The sequence below is a fragment of the Lynx rufus genome, unplaced genomic scaffold, assembly GCF_022079265.1.
Source record: "Lynx rufus isolate CCGP_SWC_20201006 ecotype Redwood Valley unplaced genomic scaffold, mLynRuf1.p SCAF_4, whole genome shotgun sequence".
NCBI lineage: Eukaryota > Metazoa > Chordata > Mammalia > Carnivora > Felidae > Lynx > Lynx rufus.
Window position 1 is genome coordinate 15,698,304 of NW_025814856.1, and position 25,500 is coordinate 15,723,803.

Sequence of the window (25,500 nt, forward strand, 5' to 3'; positions counted from 1 at the left end):
CCTCAGAGAAAGAGTGATGGTAACCAGCAGAGCCTCTGGGAGCAGAAGGCCACTTGAAGGTGGGTTGGAATTTGGGGAACATTTTGATGGCTCCGTGACACAGACAGATAACACAATTAAAAAGTGTCGTGATGAAATCCTATGGGGGGCTTAAAACTGTTGGGAAATTCTAGGTGACAGTGAAAGCAAGTCAGGACATTCTAACTTTTGCCAGGACCCGCTGTCTTGGGTGACACTCAGGCTACCCGTTCAGTGCCCCAATCTCTGCGAAGACAGCAAATCACACCCGCTACGCTTTTGGCGCCCAAAGGGCAAGGGCTCTGAACCTGAGGCCCACCGGGTCTGAGCCGACCCCACGCCTACCTCCGCACGGAGGCAGGGCTCTGGCTCCCTGGGGCGTTGATGGAGGTCACTGAGGCGGCTTGGGAGCTCAGGGCGCAGTCACCTCACACGATTCATCCCAGCAAGTACTCTGCCTTGCCCCCCACCCAAACCCCCTCCCCCCATCACCATCCACCTCTGCCAGGGAGGGAGGAGGAACCGGTCAGCTTCTGTAGACCCTTAGGGGGATCTGAAGGGTTGGGAGAGGCTCACAGGTTCTGGAACAAAGTCCATAAATGCAGATCTGGTCGTTGTGAGTTTCTTGGGAAGAAGCCAATTTCTCTTAGGAAGGCCCGAGGGAAACTCTCGTCAGAGGCCCCAGGGAGGGCCATGGGGACCCGGGGAGTTGCTGAGGTGGTGACAGGATTAAGCAGGGCTTAGGGGTCACAGAGTCCCACCCCAAAGTTGGCAGAAGGGGAGAGCGCAGCCCCGAGGGGGGAAACATGGCCAGCACAAAGCACAAGTAAGCCCCTCAGGAAAGGCTCCCCTTGAGAGGACAGGCCCCCCGGGGCTGCGGAGGCTCCGGAGGGTTCTGGCCACAGTCAAGAAGAAAGATGACGATTTCTGTGGCGCAAAACTCAAGAGCATCTTCATTGAACAACTCTGAACACAGCAGCTCTTGGACCCTCCCCCAAGGGCGCTCTGCCCTGATGTCACGCGTCCCCTTGGTCTCCACTTCTCCTGAGGGCAGACGGAGGGAGGAGGAAGCGGCCTCCGGGCGGGCCTGCCCTGGAAACACCGCTCACAGGAGCCACATGGAGCCCAAGGACACCAGCAGGATGCGGCCAGTGACCGGGCTCAGGAAGGCAGCGCTGGCCCTGCTGATGAACCTCATGTCACCGATCTGCTTCTGGATCCAGTAGGTGAAGTGGGGGGTGCTGGTATAGATGCTTGGGAAGCGTCGCCGGTTGCAGCGAAAGCTCCAGCTCACCACCCCCACCTGGATCCAGGAGTTGTTCACCTGACACACGAGGGGGCTGCCAGAGTTAGCCTGTGGAGGGGAGGGGGGAGACGTGAGGGAGGCGGCAGGAGGGGAGAGCCTCGCTGCAGGCCCTGCCGAAATTCACACCTTCCTGGGCCATAGGCTTAGCATGAGCTGCGTTAGGCAAGTGCTGTCCCTGGTCACATGGCTATGAGCCTGCTCTGTGGCACGGAAGCTCGGCACCGGTGCCCCGGCTCGGGACCACACTGGCCTCTCTCTCCCTTCTCCTGCGACCTCTCTGACCAGAACCCCCGGGTCCTCTACCTCTGTCCTTCCTTAACTCGTGGGAGGCCTCCAAGGTGTTGCCCTTGACCACCTTCTTTCCTATACTCCTGCTTGCAGAGTGAGCGGTTTGAAATGCAAACCAGCCCCCTCCTTGTTGTGCAAAGCATTCTAAAGTTGATATGGAAGGACACTGGGCCATGAATTCCATGACAGGTCTGAGAAAAAAGAGCAAATTGGAGAGTCTGGCTGGTGGTAGATTTGACCTAGCAGAGAGTTAGATATATTTCAAAGCTGTGATTACAGAAACTGTGGCGCTGGCATAAAAATAGGAAAATTGACCAATCATGCAATGGAGAGCCAACCTGATGTCTGCATGTGAGGAGATGTGGCACATGTTCCAGAAAGTTCTGGGAAAGGTGGTCTCTTGTAATGGTGGGAAAACTGATGAAGAAAAATGAACTTGGGTCCTGCCTGCCATAATACAAAACCTCAGAGGAATTAAAACCCTCAATGTGAAAAGTTAAAAAGGTAAAGCTCATTAAAAACATGTAGGATCATGACTTTGACTTAAGATGAAGCATACGGTTTTTTTTAATTTTTTTTAACATTTATTCATTTTTGAGAGTGAAAGAGACAGAGCATGAGTGGGGGAGGGGCAGAGAGAGAGGGAGACACGGAATCCGAAGCAGGCTCTAGGCTCTGAGCTGTCGGCACAGAGCCCGACGCGGGGCTTGAACTCACGGACCGTGAGATCATGACCTGAGCCGAAGTCGGACGCTTAACCAACTGAGCCACCCGGCACCCCGAAGCATATGTTTTAAAACAAAACTCGAGGGGCGCCTGGGTGGCGCAGTCGGTTAAGCGTCCGACTTCAGCCAGGTCACGATCTCGCGGTCCGTGAGTTCGAGCCCCGCGTCGGGCTCTGGGCTGATGGCTCAGAGCCTGGAGCCTGTTTCCGATTCTGTGTCTCCCTCTCTCTCTGCCCCTCCCCCGTTCATGCTCTGTCTCTCTCTGTCCCAAAAATAAATAAACGTTGAAAAAAAATTAAAAAAAAATTACATAAGACTCAAAACCCACAAACTTGAAGAAGGGAGATGTGTTGGGCTTAAGTACATCAAATTTATGACTGTTCAGTGAAGGACACCATATCTCATTGAAGATAGATGATGAATTAAGATAGGGCATTTATTCGGTCTAAAACCAACTAGAGGTCAATATTTAGTATATGTAAGGACACCCTGAACAGTAACAAACAGAGAAAGAGACTTGGGAGACTTCTGGGGAAGGTGATGGGAGTAGGAGGATCCTGGGCTCACGTCGTCCCATGGATACACCTAGAGAACACCCACATCAGAGTAAATAAACCAGAAAATGACCCAAAGCCTGGCAGAACAGACTCACCACAGCTAAATGCAGAGAAAAGGTCACCTTGAAGAGGGTAGGAAGGGTGGACAGCCAATCAGGAGCCAAACTGACCTGCAATACTGTCTATGGGAGGAAGGGATGCCACAGGTGCAGGGCAGGGAGAGGAGCAGACCCCACACCAGGCACCCCAGGCATAGGGGATCCCCACTGGGAAAATGAATCATCCTCATACATTTGGCTTTGAAAACTAGAGGGGCCTAACTTTGTTGGTTCTTGCAAGCAGTAGAGCTTAATAGAACTTTAAAAATCAGTGGCTCAGCTCTGGGAGAGCCAGAGGGTAATAGGAAACTGAGTCTTTGCTCTTAAAGAGATGGCATAACAAACAGCCAGGGAGATACAGCACAGAAGGAGCAGCTTAAAAAACACCTAGGGTATATGAAAAGGAGACGTACTTACTAATCTCACAGTGTGTGCTGGAGGGGCAGGGATCTTTGGGAGACTTCTCCAGGAACAAAAGGGCTGGCAGGTGCCGCCTGCCTCTCCTACCCCCCAGCCTAGATATACAGACACCTGCAGGAACCAGCTCATTGAGAACACTCTCCACCTAGTTTGCAAACTAGGTGCAAACCCCTGCATTCACCCCTGCATTCTCCTATGGACACGCCCCCTCTATCCCAGCTGGCCTCAGCAGTTTTCCCAGGCAGCCACAGCTCATCCTCCTGCAGTGACGAGCACAGGCCTTGCCGGCATTGGGCACCCCACATCACATTCTCCTATAGACACACTCCCTCCAACACGCCCTTGGCAGGAGACAATCCAAAGCAGTGCCACAGCCTAGCAGGGTGCCAGTACCACTCCAAGGTGACTCCTGCCCCAGGGAGAGGGGAAGATAACCACACATACCAGTCCATCAGCGGTCCCAGCAGTGGACTGAGGGCAGACATCTGATCTGACAGCAGGCCCCACCCACTGATGAAAGTTTTCAGGGGATGACACAGGGAAAATACCCAGCGATTCAGTGCTACCACAGTTCTTGCAAACGCCTGGACTGACTCAACTCAAGCTGAAGGCAGCCCCAGACTGACCCACTAACAACACAGAGACCAAACCCTACCCACAACAGGCAAAGAGGGCCATTGCAGGTGACTGGACTGAAGGCAAACATGGCTCAGCCACAACAGTCGGGTGCACACAACACACATAGGGGACACCCCTGAAGTGCCAGGTTCTGGTGAACAGGGGATATTGCAGTGCAGGGCACAACAGGACCTCTTCTTCATAAGTTTGCTACTTTCAAGAACAGGAGACACAGCTGACTTTCCTAACACAAAGAAACAGACACAGAGAGTTAGACAAAATGAGGAAACAGAGGAATATGTCCCAAGTGAAAGAACAGGAGGACAAAATCACAGCAAGGGAGCTACACAAAATAGAGATAATATGTCTGATAGAGAATTCAAAGTAATGGTCATAAAGATACTCATTGGACTTGACAAAAGATTGGAGGACCCCAGTGACCCCCTCAACAAAGAGACAGAAAACAAAAAAGAATCCATCAGAGATAAAAAAAAAAAAACTCAAATAAATGGAATTAAAAATACATTAGAGGGAATTAATAGTAGACTAGAGGAAGCAGAAGAATGGATCAGTGACCTGGAGTACAGAATTATGGAAAGCAATCAAGCTGAACAGGAGAGAGAAAAATACAAGTGGCCAACAGACACATGAAAAGATGCTCAACATCACTCATCATCAGGGAAATACAAATCAAAACCACATTGAGATACCACCTCACACCAGTCAGAGTGGCTAAAGTTAACGACTCAGGAAACAACAGATGGTGATGAGGATGTGGAGAAAATGGAACCCTCTTGCATTGTTGGTGGGCATGCAAACTGGTGCAGTCACTCTGGAAAACAGTGTGGAGGTTCCTCAAAAAATTAAAAATAGAATTACCCTACAACCCAACGATAGCACCACTAGGAATCTATCCAAAGGATACAGGAATGCTGATTCACAGGGGAACATGCACCCCAATGTTTATAGCAGCGCTATCAACAATAGCCAAATTATGGAAAGAGCCCAAATGTCCATCAACTAATGAATGATGTGGTATCGGGGCCCCTGGGTGGCTCAGTCGGTTGAGCAACCAACTTCGGCTCAGGTCATGATCACGTGGATCATGAGTTCAAGCCCCATGTCAGGCTCTGTGCTGACAGCTCGAAGCCTGGAGCCTGCTTCGGATTCTGTGTCTCCCTCTCTCTCTGCCCGTTCCCTGCTCGTGCACTGTCTCTATACCTCTCAAAAATAAGTAAACATTAAGAAAAAAGAAGAAGATGTGGTATATACATACAATGGACTACCACTAGGCAATGAAAAAGAATTAAATCTTGCCGTTTGCAACATCATGAATGGAACTGGAGGGTGTTATGCTAAGTGAAATAAGTCAGTCAGAGAAAGACAAATATCATATGATTTCACTCACATGTGGAAGTTGAGAAACTTAACAGAAGACCATGGGGGAAGGGAAAGAACAAAACTAGTTACCAACAGAGAGGGAGGCAAACCATCAGAGACTCTTAAATACAGAGAACAAACTGAAGGTTGATGGGGGTGGACCACCAAGCCAGCCCTATACGAAATGTTAAAGGGGATGTTTTAAGTGGAAAGGAAAGACCATAAGCGGGAGTAAGAAAAGTAGGAACCACAAAAGCAGTAAAAACTATATCTATAAAAATCAGTCAAGGGACTCACAAAATAAAAGGATGTAAAGTATGACACCATCTACCTAAAATGTGGGGTGGTAGCGGGGAGAAGAAGAAAGAATGGGTTCAAACTTAGGTAACCATCAACTTCATATAGACTTCTATATGCAGAAGATGTTATATACAACTCTAATGGCAAACACACATCAAAAACTGGTCATAGATATGCAAAAAACAAAAAGAAAGGAAGCCAAGCATATCTAAAAGCCAGCAAACTGTGAGAGAAGAGAGTAAGAGAAGAAAAAAATCAGAGAACTACAAAAATCATAAAACAAGTTAACGAAATGGCAACACATACACAGCTACCACTAATTACTTAGAATGTAAATGGGATAAATGCTCTGTCACATTCAGTGACGGAACAGACAAAAAAAACAAGAGCCATCTGTATACTGCCTACAAGAGACTCATTTCAGATTGAAAGATGCATGCAGATTGAAAGTGAGGGGTTGGGGAAGCAGTGATCATGCATATAGAATTGGGGGAAAATGGGGCACCTGGGTGGCTCAGTCAGTTGAGCGTCTGACTCTTGGTTTCAGCTCAGGTCATGATTTCATGGTTTGTGAGATTGAGCCCCACGTCAAGCTCCACGGCACTGGTGTGGAGCCTGCTTGGGATTCTCTCACTCCCTTTCTCCTGCCTGGCTTGTGCACATGCCCTCTCATGCTCTCTCTCTCTCTCTCTCTCTCTCTCTCTCAAAATAAATAAACTTAAAAAAAAGAGTTGAAAAAAAAAAAGCTGAGGTAGAAAAAGAGTTGAGGGAGACACAAGAGTGTCCACTCCAGTTGCCAGCTCCCTGACAGTTTGGCAAAGCAGGAAACCCCTCATCCCCCAGGAGCACTGGAGGAGGGAGATGTGGTCGAACTTGGCAAGGTTTAAATCAAATTGATTTTTAAATCGAGACTTGTAATCAGACAGGGAGTATAGTAACTAAAAGTGACTGAAAACTGTATACTCTGCCCCAAATGATGTTTGGGGGAGGGAAGAAGCTTTGACATAGGACATGTGGAGGGGAGTGACTTGAAAAAATAAAACCATTTCATGTGGATTCTCTAACAAATTGAGACTCCTCAGCAAACAAATACGGGAGGGGATATGTAGCACAATATCATTTATGCAAGTTAAAATACACATTCAGCAACACTATGCATTTTTCAGAGATGCAGACATCTTTAAAGAGATGTAAGAAAGAGATTTGAGTAGGTGCCTTTGCAGGGCAAGAATATGAAAGATGAAGGGGAAAATCAAGACACTGATAATCAAGCTAATGATAACGTGAGGGCCGTTCCCCGAGAGAGATTTACTGGACTCTGGGAGCTCAGAGAAAAAGAGAACTCAGAATAGTGGAGAGAGAGAGAAATCTCAAAAATGGACATTCTCTTACCACAATGAAATAAAACCAGAGCCCATAACAAAATGGGAACTACCCCATCAAAGGAAAAGTTAATTTTCAAAAATGTTCAAGTAAAAACAGAATTAAAATCCACGATTGTTGTGTAGGGCAAAAAGAATACCACATGTGGCAAAGTCCGGGGGATAGGGGCCTGAACTGCACACGGAAGAGTCCCAGTCTAAATATTTTTACCAAACAAGAGAGAATGAAACTAAGTTATTCATTATTATCATCAATTATGTATCCCTGCACATTCAGCTCAAGACACTTGAAAAGGAATTAATAAAGAGAAAAAGGAGAACATCCATGCATTAGAAAGCAGAAAATCATAGCCTTGAGAAGTTAAATCAAGAGGTCATTCTTCAAAAACAACAAAAGAGGGGGAGGGCGGGTGGCTCAGTCGGTTGAGCGTCTGACTTCGGCTCAGGTCATGATCTTGCGGTCTGTGAGTTCGAGCCCCGCGTTGGGCTCTGTGCTGACAGCTCAGAGCCTGGAGCCTGCTTCAGATTCTGAGTCTCCCTCTCTCTCTGCCTCTCCCCTGCTCACGCTCTGACTCTCTCTCAAAAAATAAACACTAAAAAAAATTTTTTTAAACAACAAAATTGATTAGCACCTTGTAAATCTTTCCAAGAAAAACAGAAAGAGAAGGAGATGCAAATACTTTGTGGCATGAGTAGAAAAGAGGCTAGAACTGCATCCAGGGAAAATACACTCCCTCAGAATCTGAAGAATGTAACTTCCTCTTTACGTATTTAAATTCTGGATGAAATGAGTAATTTCTAAGAAAATGCAAATCATGTAAGTCCAATAACCATGGGCAAAACAACTTGAAATACTGTCCACAAACTACCCGTCAAAGGAAAACAGGCCCACGTGGTCTCCTGGGTAACTTCTCCCCGGCATTCAAGGAGCAGGTCATTTATGTTTTTCAAATGTTCCAGAACATGGACTAATATTTTTCAAGGGAAGCGTAGTCTTGATTCTATGCCTTGATACAGGGGGTGCCTTTCTCAACACGCCTTTAAAAGGAGCCCAGCCTCACCGGAGGAAGAAGACAAAACACAAAGGCCGTGTGGGTCGTGCTGTGTGGATGGTGCCCCACGGGACACTCCCTTCCCAGGCCAGTACCCTTCCTGGGCCCTGCACCCACACTGTCCTGTGCCTGGCCCAGGGCCCAGCACGGGGTGTCTGTTGGATGAAGGAACAAATGAAACACGTTCTAAAACAAGACATTATAAATCTGAATCCGACCTATGAAGGAAAAAAAAGTACACCATGAGCGGGGAGGGCGATCCTGCACGCAGGGGACACAGATCTGAGGGAATCTGTTCATGGAGCTGACTCAGCACATCCCATCAGAGCATGGAGTCATCCTGACAGCTACAGAAAACACATTTTAGGAAGCAGGGCATTCATTCCTGGAGTAAAAATGCCATAGCGGAACAGGAAGGAGTGGCTCTCTCCCTGAAAGACGATATGCCAGATGAGCACCACGCTTCATGGTCAAGTGTGAGAAGCGCGTCCAAGAAGGTCGGCAACAAGAAAAAACACAGCTCCATTCCAGGTCGTTCAGAGGAGAAGTGCCCAAGGCAATGAAAAAAGTAAATATCGTGGAAATAAAAGAGGCAACATCATTGCTAATGGCAGCTCATAGGAGTGTAGGCCTGGAAAGCCCCAGAGAGTCAACTAAAAACTCTTAGGTAGAACAGAAGAGCTCAGCTCACCCTTTTCAACAAGAGGATGAGTCTGGGGATGGAAGTGAAGAAAGTGAAAATGAAAGGAAGGTCTCATCCTGCTGAGGAGGAAGCTGAAGATGCCAATGAACTCTGGGTGTTCATATATTAATATTAAATGTTAAATATGAGCATGGAAAATGCAAGGTGACCGGTAGCAGACTGAAATTGAGACATGACAAATTGCAAACCAACAGCAGAAAGGTGGAGTGGAAAACAAAACCCAAAAGGCAAGGTGGGGGAACAAAACGCAACATTCTTTTTGGTAAATGGATTAAAGGATATTCTCCAGATGTACCAACAAAAACAGCATCCAGGCTTATGCTGTTGAACAAGAAACAAACTTAAAACAAAATGGTATATGGGATGCCTGGGTGGCTCAGTCAGTTGAACATCCAACTCTATTTTATTTTTATTTTTTTTAATGTTGATTTATTTTTGAAGAGAGAGAGAGAGAGAGAGATGGAGTATGAACGGGGGAGGGGCAGAGAGAGAGGGAGACACAGAATCTGTGTCAGCACAGAGCCCGAGAGCCCGATGTGGGGCTTGAACTCACAAACCGTGAGATCGTGACCTGAGCCGAAGTTGGATGCTTAACTGACTGAGCCACCCAGGCGCCCCAAGAGTGTGCGACTCTTGATCTCAGGGTTGTGAGTTGGAGCCCCACAGTGAGTATAGAGACCACTTAAAAATAAAACCTTAAAAAAAAAAAAGAAAGAAAAAAGAAATGCCCCCTTTATTATATCCTACATTCCCATCTTGTTTTGGTCTGTTTCTGCCTCTTGCAGTCTCATTCCTTTGCCAACACCACTCTTAAATTATTGTAGCTTTTGAATTCTTGTTTTTCTTTTGTATGTGGTAAGGCAAGTCCTCCTTCATTATCCTCCTTTTAAAGAATTTGCCTGGCTGTTCTCTCATGTTCATTCCAACTGAACAATTTTAGAATAATGTCAAAAAGAAAATCATGTGGCAATGTTGGTGGAAATTAATAGATTAACTTAGGGAAAATAGACTATTTTGTTCTATTTCTTTCTGTCTAGAGTGAGGGGTTTACAGCTTTCTCCATATAGTTACTGCCTGATGCTGCTTAAGTATATGCTTATGTGTTTTGTATCTCTGCTGTGAGCAATATGTTTTCTTTCATTATATTTTCTGCTTAAATATATATACATTTATATATACATATTTATATATATACATTATATATATTTCTATATATTTATGTATATACATACTATATATATATGTATATATATACACAAGGTAAATATATTATAAGGTAATATATATATACACAATATATATGTATATGTATATACAAATACATGTATATATATACAAGGTAAATATATATATATTTAAATATATATTTACATATGTATATATACACAAGGTAAATATATATATATTTACAATATGTATATATACAAGGTAAATATATATATATTTAAATATATATATTTACAATATGTATATATACAAGGTAAATATATATATTTACAAATGTGTGTGTGTGTATATATATATATATATAGTGTGTGTGTGTGTGTGTGTGTGTGTGTGTGTATTTACCTTGTAACAATCATCCTTTCTGGATCTAGTTGATTCTCTTTAATTTTGTAGGTCCAGAGACCATCATCTATAAACAGTAATCAATTTACCTCCTTCTTTTCAACATGTGTACTTCTTATTTTTCTTGTCTACTACAGTGTAAGAACTATATTTCAGAACAATTAGTCTGTCTTCCAGGAGACACTGTGCCTTTTTTTAAAAAAGGAACTTTGTTTTATATTTTAGAGAGAGAGAGCAAGTGCGAGCCAGGGAGAAGGGCAGAGGGAGAAAGAGAATTCCAGGCAGGCTCCACACTCAGGGCTCAATGCAGGGCCTGATACAGGGCTCAATCCCACAACCCTGAGCTGAAATCAAGAGTTGGATGCTCGGGGCACCTGGGTGGCTCAGTCGGTTGAGCATCTGACTTCGGCTCAGGTCATGATCTCATGGTTTGTGAGTTCGAGACCCACATCGGGCTCTTAGGCTCTGTGCTGACACAGATTCTGTGTCTCCCTCTCTCTCTGCCCCTCCCTGCTCACGCTCTGTCCCCCATTCACGCTCTGTCTCCCTTTCTCTCTCAAAAATAAATACGCATTAAAAATTAAAAAATAAAAAAAAATAGTTGCACACTCTTCTGAGCCTGCCAGGCTCCCCTAAAGGGTGCATTTCTATTCATTGCCCCAAAACACATTAAAAGCATTCAATAAAAGATAATTTACATAACTGGCTATGTTTAGAGAAAAATAAAATGGATGCCTTCTCTCGACCTTCCAGATGAAACAAAATTAAAATATTTAAAGAAAAGAATTGAGAACATGTATGAGTGAATAATTTATCTTAGGGTGGGAAAGGTACTTCTAGGCCTAGCACAAAAATCACTATCATCAAGGGAAATAATGATAAAATTTTAAATGACTCTACGGAAAAAAAAATCCACACTGAAAAAAGGCAAATGATGGGCAAATAGGGCAAAATATTGTGAACCATGTTATAAATGGTTAAAATTTCCAGTTCCCAAAGTTTTTAATAACTTTTTTATTTTGAAATAATTTGAGACTCACAGAGAAGTTGCAAGTATAATATTTTTACCCAGATTTACTAATTGTTCATGTTGTACCATATTTGTTTTATAATCTTTCCCCATACGTGTATGTGTATATGTATGTATGTATGTATGTGTGTGTGTGTGTGTATAGATACACATATATATATATATACACCATTTTATTTTATTTTTTTTCAACGTTTTTATTTATTTTTGGGACAGAGAGAGACAGAGCATGAACGGGGGAGGGGCAGAGAGAGAGGGAGACACAGAATCGGAAACAGGCTCCAGGCTCTGAGCCATCAGCCCAGAGCCTGACGCGAGGCTCGAACTCCGGGACCGCGAGATCGTGACCTGGCTGAAGTCGGACGCTTAACCGACTGCGCCACCCAGGCGCCCCTATATACACCATTTTAAATTAAGTTGAAAAGACATGATGCTCCTTCCTGATAATTACTACAGCATATAATATCCAGAATGTTTACAAATCAATAAAAACAAAAGTAGTTTAATAGAAAATCATGAGCCAATGGCAGGGAAAAGTGTAAATGGTACACTGAACACAGCAAGCATCTTTATCTAGATTCCCTTTGTCATTTTACAATTGATTTAGAAGGTGAGTTCTTTCTCTGACCCTGGGTAAACACTTGGGCAGAACCAGAAGGTTTTGCTCCCTGTGATTAATGTAATCATAGGCGCTATGAGGACACTGTCACATAAACATATCTCAGTTCAGAAATCAGAATATGCGTTCCCACACAATAATTACAACGCCAGACTTGATTTAAAGTAAGAACTTTTCCCCACTGCTGTCTAAGGCTTTTGGATGCCTGGGAAGGAGGAAGCCAGATCCGCTCCCCTCTCCCCCCCTCCCTTCCTGCTCCTTCCCTTCAGCAACCGTTCCAACCCCATCTTGCTAACCTGTTTCCTGAACCTGCCAAAGTTAAAGCTGGAGGGTGGGGAAGCAAGAAAACCAGCTTATCCCCCAGGTACTTCCTGCTCTCTGGGTCTTGAGCAGATTGACAGCTGACTCTGCCCCCTGAGTGGGCACATATCACACTTCCTGAATGATCCTGCTGAAACCCCTCCCAGGAGATCTGACACCCCACCCCCATCCCTTAAAGGGGGAAGGGTGAGCACACAGGAGCAGCTCTTTCCAGAGAAATCCTCCTCATAAAATCACCTCCCACTCTACTCTCTTGACCCTTTGGTATGTACACATAGTGGAATGTCACACAACTATCTTTGAACCCTGATACATACTGTATTTTGACGACTTCACTGAAACTTCCTATTTAATATCCTGTTGCACCGGCATTTTACAAAATTGCTCGATTTCATGGAAATTAAAGCAAAAATAAAAGTTTTAGTCTCCCAGAGGAACAAAAGTTAAAATAAAAATAATGCCTAATGTAGGGGCGCCTGGGTGGCGCAGTCGGTTGAGCGTCCGACTTCAGCCAGGTCACGATCTCGCGCTCCGTGAGTTCGAGCCCCGCGTCAGGCTCTGGGCTGATGGCTCGGAGCCTGGAGCCTGTTTCCGAGTCTGTGTCTCCCTCTCTCTCTCTGCCCCTCCCCCGTTCATGCTCTGTCTCTCTCTGTCCCAAAAATAAATAAACGTTGAAAAAAAAAATTAAAAAAAAAAATAATGCCTAATGCTGATGATGATGTAGAGAAAAGGGCACTCATATACTGTTGGTATTAGTGTAAATGGGTCAAAATATTTGAGGAGGCTAATTTGTCTGTATCTCTTAAAATGTTAAATGTGCATACAACTGCTCTTGTAATTACACTTCTAAAAATCTATTTTAGAGAAATACTTGAACAAATGTGAAAAGATCTATGAACAAAGATTTTTACTCTAGCATGGCAGAAAAATATTGAAATGAGTTCAGATGTCTATCAGTAGAATGGTTAAATAGATCATGACACAGCAATATGAAAGAATTACTATTCAGTATTCAACGAGAATGGAAGGCATTTATATAGATAGTCCAAGACAGTCCAAGATCTATTTCAAGTGAAAGTAAAAAAGTTGAATAAAATTATAATACAATCTTTCATTAAAAATAAAAACTAAAGGGGTGCCTGGGTGGCTCAGTTGGCTAAGTGTCCAGCTTCGTTCGGGTCACGATCTCACGGTTTGTGGGTTTGAGTCCCGTGTTGGCCTCTGTGCTTACAGCTCAGAGCCTGGAGCCTACTTCAGATTCTGTGCGTGTGTGTGTGTGTGTGTGTGTGTGTCTTTGCCCCTCCCCCGCTTGCTCTCTGTCTCTGTCTCTCTCAAAAATAAAAAAAAAGTTAGAAATAAATAAAAACTAGAAAACAACCCTAAAACTTATTTAGGGTTTCATATGTGTATAGAAAAGAAATGTTAAGGATAGAAGCTAAATAACTTAGGGTGGAAATTTCTGGAGAGTTTGATTATAGGAGAGTCTCATTTTCTAATTTTTGCATTTATGTACTACTTTTTAAAGGCAATGCATCCATTTCCTTTCAAATCACACTATATGTATATATTCTTAAGTAAGGTAGTGATAATTGAATCACAGTACAGAATTTAAGAGATGAAACTAACGTTTAATTAAAAGATAAGTTTTGGGCACCTGGGTGGCTCAGTTAAGCGTCTAACTCTCGATTTCGGCTCAGGTCATGATCATAAGATCAAGTCCCGTGCCAGGCTCTGCACAGGCAGTGTGGAGCCTACTTGGGATTCTCTCTCTCCCTCTCTGTCCCTTTCTCTCTCTCGCTCTCTCTCAAAATAAATACAATTTTTTTAAAAAGATGATTTTATGGTTTTAAATACTTCAAATGCAAAACTAGAAAGGGTAAATCCTTTTGTTCAAGAAGACAGAAAAAGAAAACCAAATCAAGCCCAAGGGAAGCAGAAGAAAAATTAACAGAAATAGATAATAATGAAATAAATGTTTAAAACTTAACTGCATACCAGGCTGCCAGGCAAGTTACAACATATTCCATATAACTGGTATCGCCATAGAGCCTATTTTATGACCACACAGAAATTGGGTTGGAAATCATTAACAAAACAAATAAGTACACATGTATTTGAAAATCAAAAAAACACACTTCTAAATAAGTCATGGGTCAAAATGAAATAAGAATGGGAATTATAGAAAATATTTAGAGCCGGATAACAGTAAAAATGCTACATATTAAAATATGTGGCATTAGGTTAAAGCATTTGCTAAGAGGGGAATTTGTAGCCTTAAATACTTTTATTAGAAAAGAAAAAAGTAAGGGGCGCCTGGGTGGCTCCGTCAGTTAAGTGTGAGGCTCTTGATTTTGGCTCAGGTCATGGTCTCAAGGTCTGTGAGTTCGAGCCCGGCATAGGGCTCCATGCTGACAGTGCAGAGTCAGCTTGGGATTCTCTCTCTCCTTCTCTCTCTGCCCCTCCCCCACTCACACGTGCTCTCTTTCTCTCAAAATAAGCTTTAAAAGAAAATTAAAAAGTCCAAAACTACATTGGATGTCTTCTTTATCTATTCATCTATGGATGGACACTTGGGCTGCTTCCGTATCTCGGCTATTGTAAATAATCCTGCAATAAACATAGGGAGGCATATGTCTTTTCAAATTAGTGTTTTCACTATCTTCAGATAAATGCCCAGCAGGAGAATTAATGAATCATAGAGTAGTTCTATTTTTAACTTCTTGAGGAAACTCCATACTTATTTCCACAGTGGCTGCACCAGTTTGCATTCCCACCAATGGTGTAAGAGGGTTCCACTTTCTCCACATCCTTGCCAACACCTGTTGTTTCTTATGTTGTTGATTTTAGCCATTCTGACACGTGTGAGGCAGTATCTCATCGTGGTTTTGACTTGTATTTCCCTGATGATGAGTGATGTTGAGCATCTTTTCATGTGTCTGTTAGCCATCTGTAAGTCTTCTTTGGAAAAAATGTCTATTCAGGTCTTCTGCTCATTTTTTAAATCAGACTGAGTTTTTTGGAGGGTTTTTTGGGTGGGTTTTTGGTTTTGGTTTTTGGTGTTGAGTTGTATGAGTTCTTTACATATTTTGGATACCAACCCTTTCTCAAAAATATCATTTGCAAATACCTTCTCACATTCAGTAGGTTGCCTTATCATTTTGTTGATGTTTTCCTTTGCTGTGAGAAGCTTTTTTAGTTTGATGTAGTCCCAATTGCCTTAATTTTGTTTTGCTTTTGTTGGCTTTGCCTGAGGGGGCAGATTCAACAACAAATTGCTACGACTGATGTGCAAGAGTTTACTGCCTATGTTTTCTTTTAGGAGTTTTATGGCTTGGGGTCTTACCTCTAGATCTTTAATCCATTTGGGGCTCATTTTGTGTATGTTGTAAGAAAGTGGTCAAGTTTCATTCTTTTGCATGTAGCTGTTTGGTTTTCCCAACATTATTTATTGAAGGGACAGTCTTCCCCATGGTATATTCTTGCCTCCTTTGATTAACTATTGATTTGTATCTATTTTTGTTTCAGTACCATATTCTTTTGATTACTCTAGCTTTGTAGTATAGCCTGAAATCTGGGATTGTGATACCTCCAGTTTTTTCTTCTTTCTCAAGACTGCTTTGTCCATTCCGGATCTTTTGTGGTTTTATACAAATTTTAGTATTTTTTATTCTAATTCTGCAAAAATTACTATTGGTATTTTGATAGGGATTGCATCAGATCTGTAGATTGCTTTGGATAGTATGGACAGTTTAATGATTAATTCTCCCAGTCCATGAGCATGGTATATCTTTCCATTTATTTGTGTTATTTTCAGTTTCTTTCATCAGTGTCTTATAGTTTTCAGAGTACAAGTCTTTTACCTTTGGTTAAATCTATTCCTAGGTATTTTATTCTTTTTGATGCAATGATAAATGGAGCTGTTCTCTTAATTTCCTTCTGCTACTTCATTTTTAGTGTATAGAAATGCAACATATTTCTTTAATTTTGTATCCTGTAACTTTACTGAATTTCTTTATTAGCTCTGATAGTTTTTTGATGGAGTCTTTAGGAGTTTCTATATGTAGTATCATATCATCTGCATATAGTGACAGTTTTACTTTTTCCTTACTAATTTGGATGCCTTTTATTTCTTTTGTTTGTCTGATTGCTGTGGCTAATCTTCAGTACTCTGTTGCATAAAAGCAGCAAGATAAAGTAAAAGCCAGGTGAAATTTTTAAAAATAAAAAATAAATAAATAAAACTGGCAAGTGAACATCCTTGTCGTTCCTGACCTTAGAGGAAAAGCTTTCTGCTTCTCACCACTATGATGTGCTGTGGGTTTGTCATATATGGTCTCTATTATGTTAAGGTATCTTCCCTCTATACACACTTTGCTAAGAGTTTTTACCATGAATGGATGTTGAATTTTGTCAAATGCTTTTTCTACATCTGTTGAGATGATCATATGATTTTTATCCTTCATTCATTAATGTGGTATATCATGTTGATTGATTTGCAGATACTGAACCATGTTTGCATCCCTGGAACAAATCCACTTGATCAGGTGAATGATCCTTTTCCTGTATTATTGAATTCAGTTTGCTAATATTTTGTTGAGGATTTTTGCTTCTATTTTCATCAGGGCTATTGGTCTGTAATTTTCTTTTTTTATAGTGTCTTTGTCTGGTTTTAGTATCAAGGTAGTGCTGGCCTTGTAGAATAAATTTGGAACCGTTCTTTCCTCCTCAACTTTTTGGAATACTTTAAGAAAGATAGCTATTAACTCTTCTTTAAATGTTTGATAGAATTCATCTGTGAAGCCATCTGGTTCTGGACTTTTGTTTGTTGGGAGTTTTTTGATTACTGATTCACTTTCACTACTAGTAATCAGCCTGTTCCAATTTTTTTTTTCTTCCTGACTCATTCTTGGAAGATTGTATGTTTCTAGGAATTTATCCATTTTCTTTGTATTTCTGTGGTGTTGGTTGAACTTCTCTTTCATTTCTGATTTTATTTGAGTCTTCTCTCATTTCCTTGATAAGTCTAGCTAAAGTTTATCAATTTTACATTTTCAAAGAGCCAGCTCTTAGTTTCATTGATCTTTTCTATTGTTTCTTCAGTCTCTATTTTATTTATATCACTCCAATATTTATTATTTCCTTCTAATTTGTTCTTATTCCTTCCTTTGTTCTTATTCTCGTTCCTTCAGGTGTAAAATTAGATGGTCTCAGATTTTGTTTCTTGATGTAGGCCTGCATTACTATAAACTTGCCTCTTAGAACTGCTTTTTAAAGCATTCCCAATTTTGTTTATTTTTTTTTGTAAAAACTGCTCATTACTTTCAGTGTTATGTTATTGTTTATTCTGGTCTCTATTTATTTCTGATTTTTTTATCTCCTTCCTCTACTAAATCTCAGCTGTTTCTTCTTTTTCTGGTTCCTTGTGGTGTAATATTGTTTATTTGAAATTTTCCTCTTTATACGAGCATTTATAGCATAAATTTTACTCTAACATCTGCTTTTGCTGCATCCCACAGGTTTTGGAATATTGTATTTTCCTTTCTTTTGAGACATATTTTAATTTGCCATTTTATTTCTTATTTGGCCTTGTGCAGTAGTGTGTTAATATTTACATATTAAATATTTAATATACACATTGTAGATTTTCCAGCTTCGTTTTACCGTTGTTGATCTTTAGTTTTATACCACTGTGGTTGGAAACTATCCTTGGTATGATTTCAGTCTTCTTAAATTTGTAATATTTATTATGTCTCTTTTTGTGGGATTTAACCAGAGGATTCTTCTATGTGTACTTGAGGAAAATGTGTATTCTATTTTTGTTGGGTGGAATGTTTTATATTTATCTTTTAGAACCATATATTCTGAAATATGCTTCAAGTAGAAAAAATGTTCTTGTTGGAAAAAAGCGGTAACTTTAACTGAGGGTATTCATTTAAAATAAAACATGTCAGAGGGGAGGTGGGTGGGGGGTGGGTGGAACAGATAAAGGGGATTAAGAGTACACTTATAATGAGCACTGAGTCATGATGTATGAAATGGTTGAATCACTATATTGTACACCTGAAACTAATATAACACTGTATGTTAACTATACTGGAATTAAAATTAAACACTTAATAATAAATTTTTTAAAAAACTGCTTTTGCTGCATCTCAAAGATTTTGAACCATTGTATTTCCATTTTCACTTGTCTCGAGGTATTTTTTAATTTCCTCTTTGATTTCTTCATTGACCTGTTATTTATTTGGTAGCGTGTTGTTTAGCCTCCACGTTTCTGTTTTCTCCAGTTCTGGTTTTGTTTTTGTTTTTTTTCTTGTCACTGATCTCTAGTTTCATACTGTTATGGTCAGAAAAGATGCTTGATAGGGTTTCAGTCTTCTTGAATTCACTGAAACTTGCTTTGTGGCCTAACATGTGATCAAGCTCTCCTGGAGAATGTTGTATGTGCACATGAAAAGGAAGTGTATGCTGCTGTCTTTTGTTTTTTGATGGAATGTTCCATATATATATTTTTTTCTGTATATTAAGTCCATCTGGTCTTGACTTCAATAAAATCTAAACTGCTGCTCAGCAAAGGACAGTGTAAACATAATGAAAAGATAAATTAAAAAACCGGGACAAGATATTGGCCATATACACAAGGAACGCAGAACCAAGATCCAAAATATAAAATATAATAAAAAGAAAAAGGCAAACAATAGAAAATGTGCAGAACAGCTGAGTAAGTGATTCATAGAAGAAGAATCACGAATGGAGAATGCACACAGGAAGCGACGCATAGCTGCACTGGTCACTGGGGACACACGCTGCAACCACAACGGGATACTATTGCTCTGTTTCTCATCTAACAGGATGGAAAACGTTTTATAGTCTGACAATACCAAAAATGTTGCCAACAATATGGAACAGAATTCTCAAACACTGATGTAAGAATATGGATTAACACGATCCCTTTGGAAAACAATTGGCAATAACAATTTTAATTTTTTTAATGTTTTATTTATTTTTTTGAGAGAGACAGGGACAGAATGCAAGTAGGTTAGGGGCAGAGAGAGAGGGAGACACAGAATCCAAAGCAGGCTCCAGGCTCCGAGCTGTCAGCACAGAGCCTGATGCGGGGCTCGAACCCACAAGCCGTGAGATCATGACCTGAGCCGAAGTCAGACGCTCAGCCGACTGAGCCACTCAGGCGCCCCTTAATATTTTTTTTCTATTGAGAGAGAGACAGCAGGGAATGGGCAGAGAGAGAGAGAGAGAGAGAGAGAATCCCAAGCAGGCTCCATGTTGTCAGCACAGAGCCTGATGTGGGGATCGAACTCATGAACCATGAGATCATGATCTGAGCTGAATCAAGAGTCAGATGCTCCACCAACTGAGCCCTCCAGCGCCCCAGCAAAAACTATTAAAGATGAAGGCATGCACAGCCTATGACCCCCCAGTTCCCTGCAGGACACACCCTGTCGAGAAATTCTGGAACACGTAAATAGGGAGATGTGTGTAAGAATATTCAGAGCAGCGGTTTGTGATATGAAAAAAACCCTGAAAACCACCTCAATGCTATAAACAATAAAGTGTATAAATTGTGCCATGGTCACAAGAGAATATCCTAGCTCGAGATGTCAATTAATGAATGAGAGCTGCACTTTTCAATAGGGATAAATCTCAAAAACAATGTTGAACCGAAGATGCAAGAGACAGACACACGCTTACGGAATGATGCCATTTATGAAAACAAGTTCTGCCAGCACCGGGCCCCCATATGGGCATGTGACTGATGTTCAGAAATGTCCAAGAGACCTGAAGAGCATTGCCATTATTACCATTATTGTGGACAGGCACAAGGAGTTTTTCCACCCTATTTTACAGACTTGGAAACTGAAGGCCGAGGAAAGGAGACCTTCCTCAGGTCACCCAGTGCCGTGTGAGAAGGAAGACGCGATCCCTGAAAGTCCCCTGCCTCCCCTGGGCCACACACCCCGCACCTGACAAGAGTCCATGCCCAATTCTGAGGAGGCACACAGCATGTCCTTCCCAATGAACTTCTGTTTCTTCAAGAAGAGAAACTGGTACTGCTGACGGCAGATACCGTTGCTAACGATCCTGACAGCCACCTCCTGAAGACTGTAGGGGCTACTTGAGGTTTCTGAAGAGACAGAGAGAGAGACAGAGAGAGACAGAGAGAGACAGAGAGATCCTGCCTCATCATCCCTTCAACTATTTGACACATCTCCGTCTTGAAGTTGTCCACATTCACCAGGGTTGTGAGACAGGGCTACTGTCCCGGGATGGTGATTTATAAAGGCCCCATCCCACAGCCTGACTTTTGAAACACCCAAACTCCTTAGAAAGACCAAGCAAAAGCCGCCCAGGGGGCTCAGAGCAGCATCTAAGCCCTGAATGAGGACCAGGAGAGACTACTGCAATAGTTCAGGTTTCAACAAGGGTGAAACCCTGCTCCACGGCTACCTGCCAAGGTGTCAAGACCCAGGAGCCCAAAATGTGCCAGCCCCTGGAGGGCAGGATCCCACAAACACTCCTCGATTCTAGGGCTCTAGGGTGGCACCAACCAGGGATTATTGGTGCCTTGAGGTAACAAGTATGTATGATGGCTGTCTGGTGCCTCAACACTTCCTGAGATCATGGCCCATGTGCCACTTGTAGACAGGGAATCCCATTAGTGGCCCAGGATTAATTTCCCTGCCATGCTGCAAGGTGAGGGGTTGGCACTGGATTTAACTCTGGGAACTGAGGCCCACGTAGCCCATGTGTGTCCTTTACACTAGAGCACTATGGATCTCTTCCTATCAGCAAAGGTCAGGATAGTGTGTAGCAAGCGTAAGTGCTCGGGAATGTTCGCTGAGGGACTAAACGAGTGAAGAAGGGAATGAACAAACGAGGCCACGTCAGAGCTGTGTTCCAAAGAGGCTGCAGTCTTGGGACCTCTGCCTGCCTTTACTCACCTTGTTCATTTTTATGTCCCCACCCGATCACCCAGCACATGGTCCCGAGCGAGAGCTTGAATTTGGTGTTGGGTAGGCAGACAGGCTGGATGAGGGGGGACCAGGAGATGGGGTCCCTGAGCTTCAGGAGGGCAATGTCCTGGGATAGGAGGTTGTGGAAATCCTCGTGGATCACGATGCGAGTGAGCAGGAGCCAAGTGCCGTTTTCTGAGACCTGCTGGACTCCCACCCTCACGGAGTACTTTTTGGGGTCCTTGGATCTACAGGGCCATAGGTAGGAGGCAGATTGCCAGCAGTGAGGCCATACGTGGTTGCAGACACACAGACTGAGCACAGGGTAACCCAGCCAGGCCCCTACTCCCAGATCCCCAGATCTACTGGGCACCACCTCCCACGCCAGAAAGCAAAGCCCCTGGGAACAGCTGGCCACCCCAACTGACCTCTCTAGGCAGTGCGCGGCCGTGAGGACCCACTGAGGGTGGATGAGGGAGCCGCTGCAGATGTACGCGCCCAGAAACAGGATGCTCACCTGCCATGGCCACTTGCCTACCTCTACCAGCTTCCCCTTCACCATCTTGCAGGCGATGTTGGTGTGACCACAGGCCTGGAACCAGGGCTCTAAGGAAAAAGGTAGAAAGGGGGCCATGCCAGGCCCGTGCAGACTCTCAAGACCACTGCACATGGCAGCAGACTATCGAGGAAGAGAGAGCCCCATTCTGGCCACCACACGTGGGGAAGGGCTTCGCATACAGCCCTGCAAATGACAAAGGCCTAGAGGCAGCAGATGCCCCACATGTTAAAGCAGTCCCCCACACAATGGGAACTGGACGGCCACCACCCCCAGGGTTTCTCTCTGCCCGCTTGTTTACACAAGCAGATGGCTAGGGGAGTGAAGGAAGAGACTCATCCAAGGAGCGAGTTGCCAGTCAAGGGATAAGTGATGGGGCACAAGTGAGCAGGACGGCTTACGGCTGTGGTCAGAAAGCAATGGACAGTGATGTCGCCTGGTACAACTCCAGCGCCTGCCTTCGCAGGTCACCTCCCCGAGGTGTGCTCTCTGTGACCATATGAGAAAGTGAGTAGAGATGCTTGTCAACCCCCTCCTTGCCCCGCTCCACCCCCAACAGCAGGAGTGGGAGAAGAGGGAGCTGTGCTGAACTGGTTTAAGACTGAGATCTTGAACTGGACCATCTCGGACTGGTATTTAATAACTGAACATCGAGGACAGGAGAGGGAGAGCTTCTGCAGCAAAGGTTGGAGACCAAGATTAAAGACAAATAAAAAGGGTTTTTTGTATCTAGCCTGCTGTCAAGGTTGGACTGGCCAAGAAGCTGCTAACATGCAGTCACAGATCCTCATGGAGGCAAAGCTAGACATGTGTTTACGACGTCAGAAGCTGGCATGATTCCAGGAAGTCTGTTTCCCTCAGCAGCTCAGTGTGCAATGCCAAGCAGGGCATCAGGGACTCAGCAGCAGTAACCAAGGCCTGTCCTTGCCTAGGGAGGGTCCATGACGGCGGTGGAGGGGTCCACTGATAAACAGACAAGGTTAATAGCCTATGATGACCCCAACACATTAGTGGAAACATCTGGTGTGCCCTGCCTCACAGAAACCCCCCCCCCACACACACACACCATTGATGTTTTGGCTCATTCTGCTATGTCCCAGGGCTCCTGGTACCATCAGGTGTAGATGGTCAGCTCCCTTGCCACAGACTTCCGCGGCTAAATACCTTTACCCTCAACCAGGGTCTTCCCCACGGGCCCCCACATCTCCACTGAGTTTTGTCCTGCCTTGCTTTCTCAAGGCTCCACTCTTGCCCATGTCCCTATCCAATGGCTTGCTGTCCTATTTTCCATTTCCCCCCAAGGGGGAGCCGCATTTCCAGCTCTTCTCACATGCTGTGGTAGGTCCGTGGCTACCTTGTGATTCTGATTACAGCCTGCCCCGATGGGGGCTGTTCCACTTTGGGAGGGAAGAGGAGTTCCAGCGGCTTGCCCTCTCCTTTCTCACAAAGCTGAGGGCCCCATGGAGCCAGGGTCCTGCAGAATGAGCCTCACCACCTAAAAAGTGACAGTCCTAGGGGGCGGGGTTGGGCTTCACTGCCACACTCCGCACCCTCAGTGTGTTCCCCAGGCTCGGGGAACAACACTCCTCAGAGCTCACATCCAAAACACAGACTCCCACCTCCTTACAAAGGATTTGCAGGATTCAGCCTGGAGATGCCAGCACCAAGGACAGCGGTTCAGTCAGAGGGGAGCCATGATGGATTGTTTGGGGGTGTGAGGTGTCGCGGATCAACCTCGCCATAGACACGGCATCACCATCACACACACAGGGAACACTCAGTGGCTAGAGTCTACTGAAAACCAGTATTGAACCCTGGCTCCACAAGCCACCTAAGTCCCCTGGGCCTTGGTTTCCCGTTGTGAAATGGAGACACTGGTAAAGGCCACCTCACAGGGTGTTGAGACCTTACAGAGGGTGAACAGTCACTCATACCTCACACATTGTCATCCTAAGTCCTGGTTCTCCTAGATTGCACCTCCCAAACAAGCTCATCTGATCCCCGTCTGTTAGCTTGTTCCCCGATTTCTAACAAGACTCTTCCCTCGTGTTCATGGTCACCCTTGCCAACTGGAAGTGCTTCGACACTATCTGGGCCCCTAAGTTGGTACACTGTGCAGTCTGGTGAGGATGTGCCCATCAGGATATGGGCAAATTCAGGAAGGAGGACAGAACCCAGGCAAAGACACCCCCTCCCCTGCCCCTCTCCCATGTCCCAAAAGCCCTACCTTCTGAAAAGAGGGAATTTCCAAGTTTGGCAGAAGAAAATGGAGATGTGAGGCTCTGAAGATCTCCTGGCCCACATGCCATGGCTAGCAGGTGCCTGACCTACACTGGCCCTCATAATAGGATGTGGGGGCAGGGTGGGGCAGAGCATCTCTACTGTGTGAGAATTCTAGAACTCACGGTTTGTTTATTCACGGTAGCAGGGACTGGGTCTCTGCCCCAGGGTTTGGGGCTCACTCAGCTAGGGCAGCGGCAGGATCCTGAGAAGGAGACAGTGCGGTCATGGCAAGGTCCCGCTGGGGCCACAACAGAGGCTGCTGCTAGGCACCTCCCTGGAATGATGCCTCTGGTACCCTGAGCCCATGACAGCACCTGCCATCTGGCCCACAACAGTACCCCCCAGGCTCAGCGTTGGTCTTGATGCTGCCTCTCTATGCCCAATCCTGAGCCCATGACAGCACCTGTGGACCCCAGTGCCCAGTCCAATCTCCTTCATGAAACCCTCTTCAGGGCACCCGGGAGGTGTGGAAACTGAGGCACTGAGAAGGAGATGGCTAGTTCCTGCTGTGGGTGACTGAATAGAACTGGAGTTTTCCTTTTTCCCACAGGTTCTGCATTTTCAAGAAAACAGCTCCTGGGTAGAGGGAGGCCCAGTATTTGGGGCCGTGGAACGTGGCTTTCTAAGAGGAAGCAGCTTGTAAGCCTGGGTCTTCATGAGTCATCAGAATAAATGACTTGGGTCCCCTTCCCACCACCCCACTGAGGTCCCTCCCCAGGGCTCCCATGCTCCTCACACTGTCCTTTAGGACCACTCCCTTCTGCCGCACCCCATCACCACTACTGCCGAGGACTCAGGGTAACGAAGCTGCTCCCAACACTGCTGGGGGAGGGGGATGGTCCAGGCCACTGCTGTCCCCACTCTGGGATCATTTAGTAAAGCAAAGTATGTGCCCCACAACCTGCATGTCCCCTTCTGCCTGTGTGCCCTCCAAACAGGCATGCACAGATACAGCAGGAAAGATCCAAGAGACGGCTCACGGCAGTGCTGCTGGATAGAGCCCCAGCCGGAAGCTACCCGACAGCCATCAAAGGTGAGATGGAAGGGGCGCCTGGGTGGCTCAGTCAGTTAAGCACCTGACAGTTCGTGGGTTCGAGCCCCATGTCAGGTCCCATGTGCTGACAGCTCAGAGCCTGGAGCCTGCTTCCCATTCTGTGTCTCCCTCTCTCTCTGCCCCTCCCTGCTTGCTCATGCTCTCTCAAAAATAAATAAACGTCAAAAACAATTTTTTTAATTAAAAAAAAAGGCGGGATGGAGGCTCACAATTACCCAAACGAAAGCAGACCACCACACGCAGCAACAC

General features: G+C 44.4%; 1 protein-coding gene across 1 annotated transcript; it reads right to left on the reverse strand.

Annotated features, from left to right (window-relative positions):
- Positions 1-1,123: 1,123 nt before the first annotated feature.
- LOC124523141 (putative serine protease 46) lies at positions 1,124-24,223 on the reverse strand. Its single transcript, XM_047094941.1, has 5 exons — positions 24,142-24,223; positions 21,787-21,964; positions 21,347-21,606; positions 20,369-20,529; positions 1,124-1,372 (listed from the first exon to the last, which is right to left on the reverse strand). The coding sequence occupies exons 1-5, from the start codon at positions 24,221-24,223 to the stop codon at positions 1,124-1,126; spliced, it is 930 nt and encodes a 309-aa protein (XP_046950897.1).
- Positions 24,224-25,500: the final 1,277 nt, after the last annotated feature.

Bases quoted from the DNA above. Each gene is read 5' to 3' on its own strand.
- LOC124523141 (XM_047094941.1), bottom strand. From the start codon at position 24,223: ATGGCATGTGGGCCAGGAGATCTTCAGAGCCTCACATCTCCATTTTCT. The intron at 21,607-21,786 runs GTCAGTTGGGGT...ATGGCCCTGTAG, and splicing joins GCCGCGCACTGCCTAGAGAG to ATCCAAGGACCCCAAAAAGT. The intron at 1,373-20,368 runs GTGCGGGGTGTG...TCCCCTCCACAG, and splicing joins TGGGCATGGACTCTTGTCAG to GCTAACTCTGGCAGCCCCCT.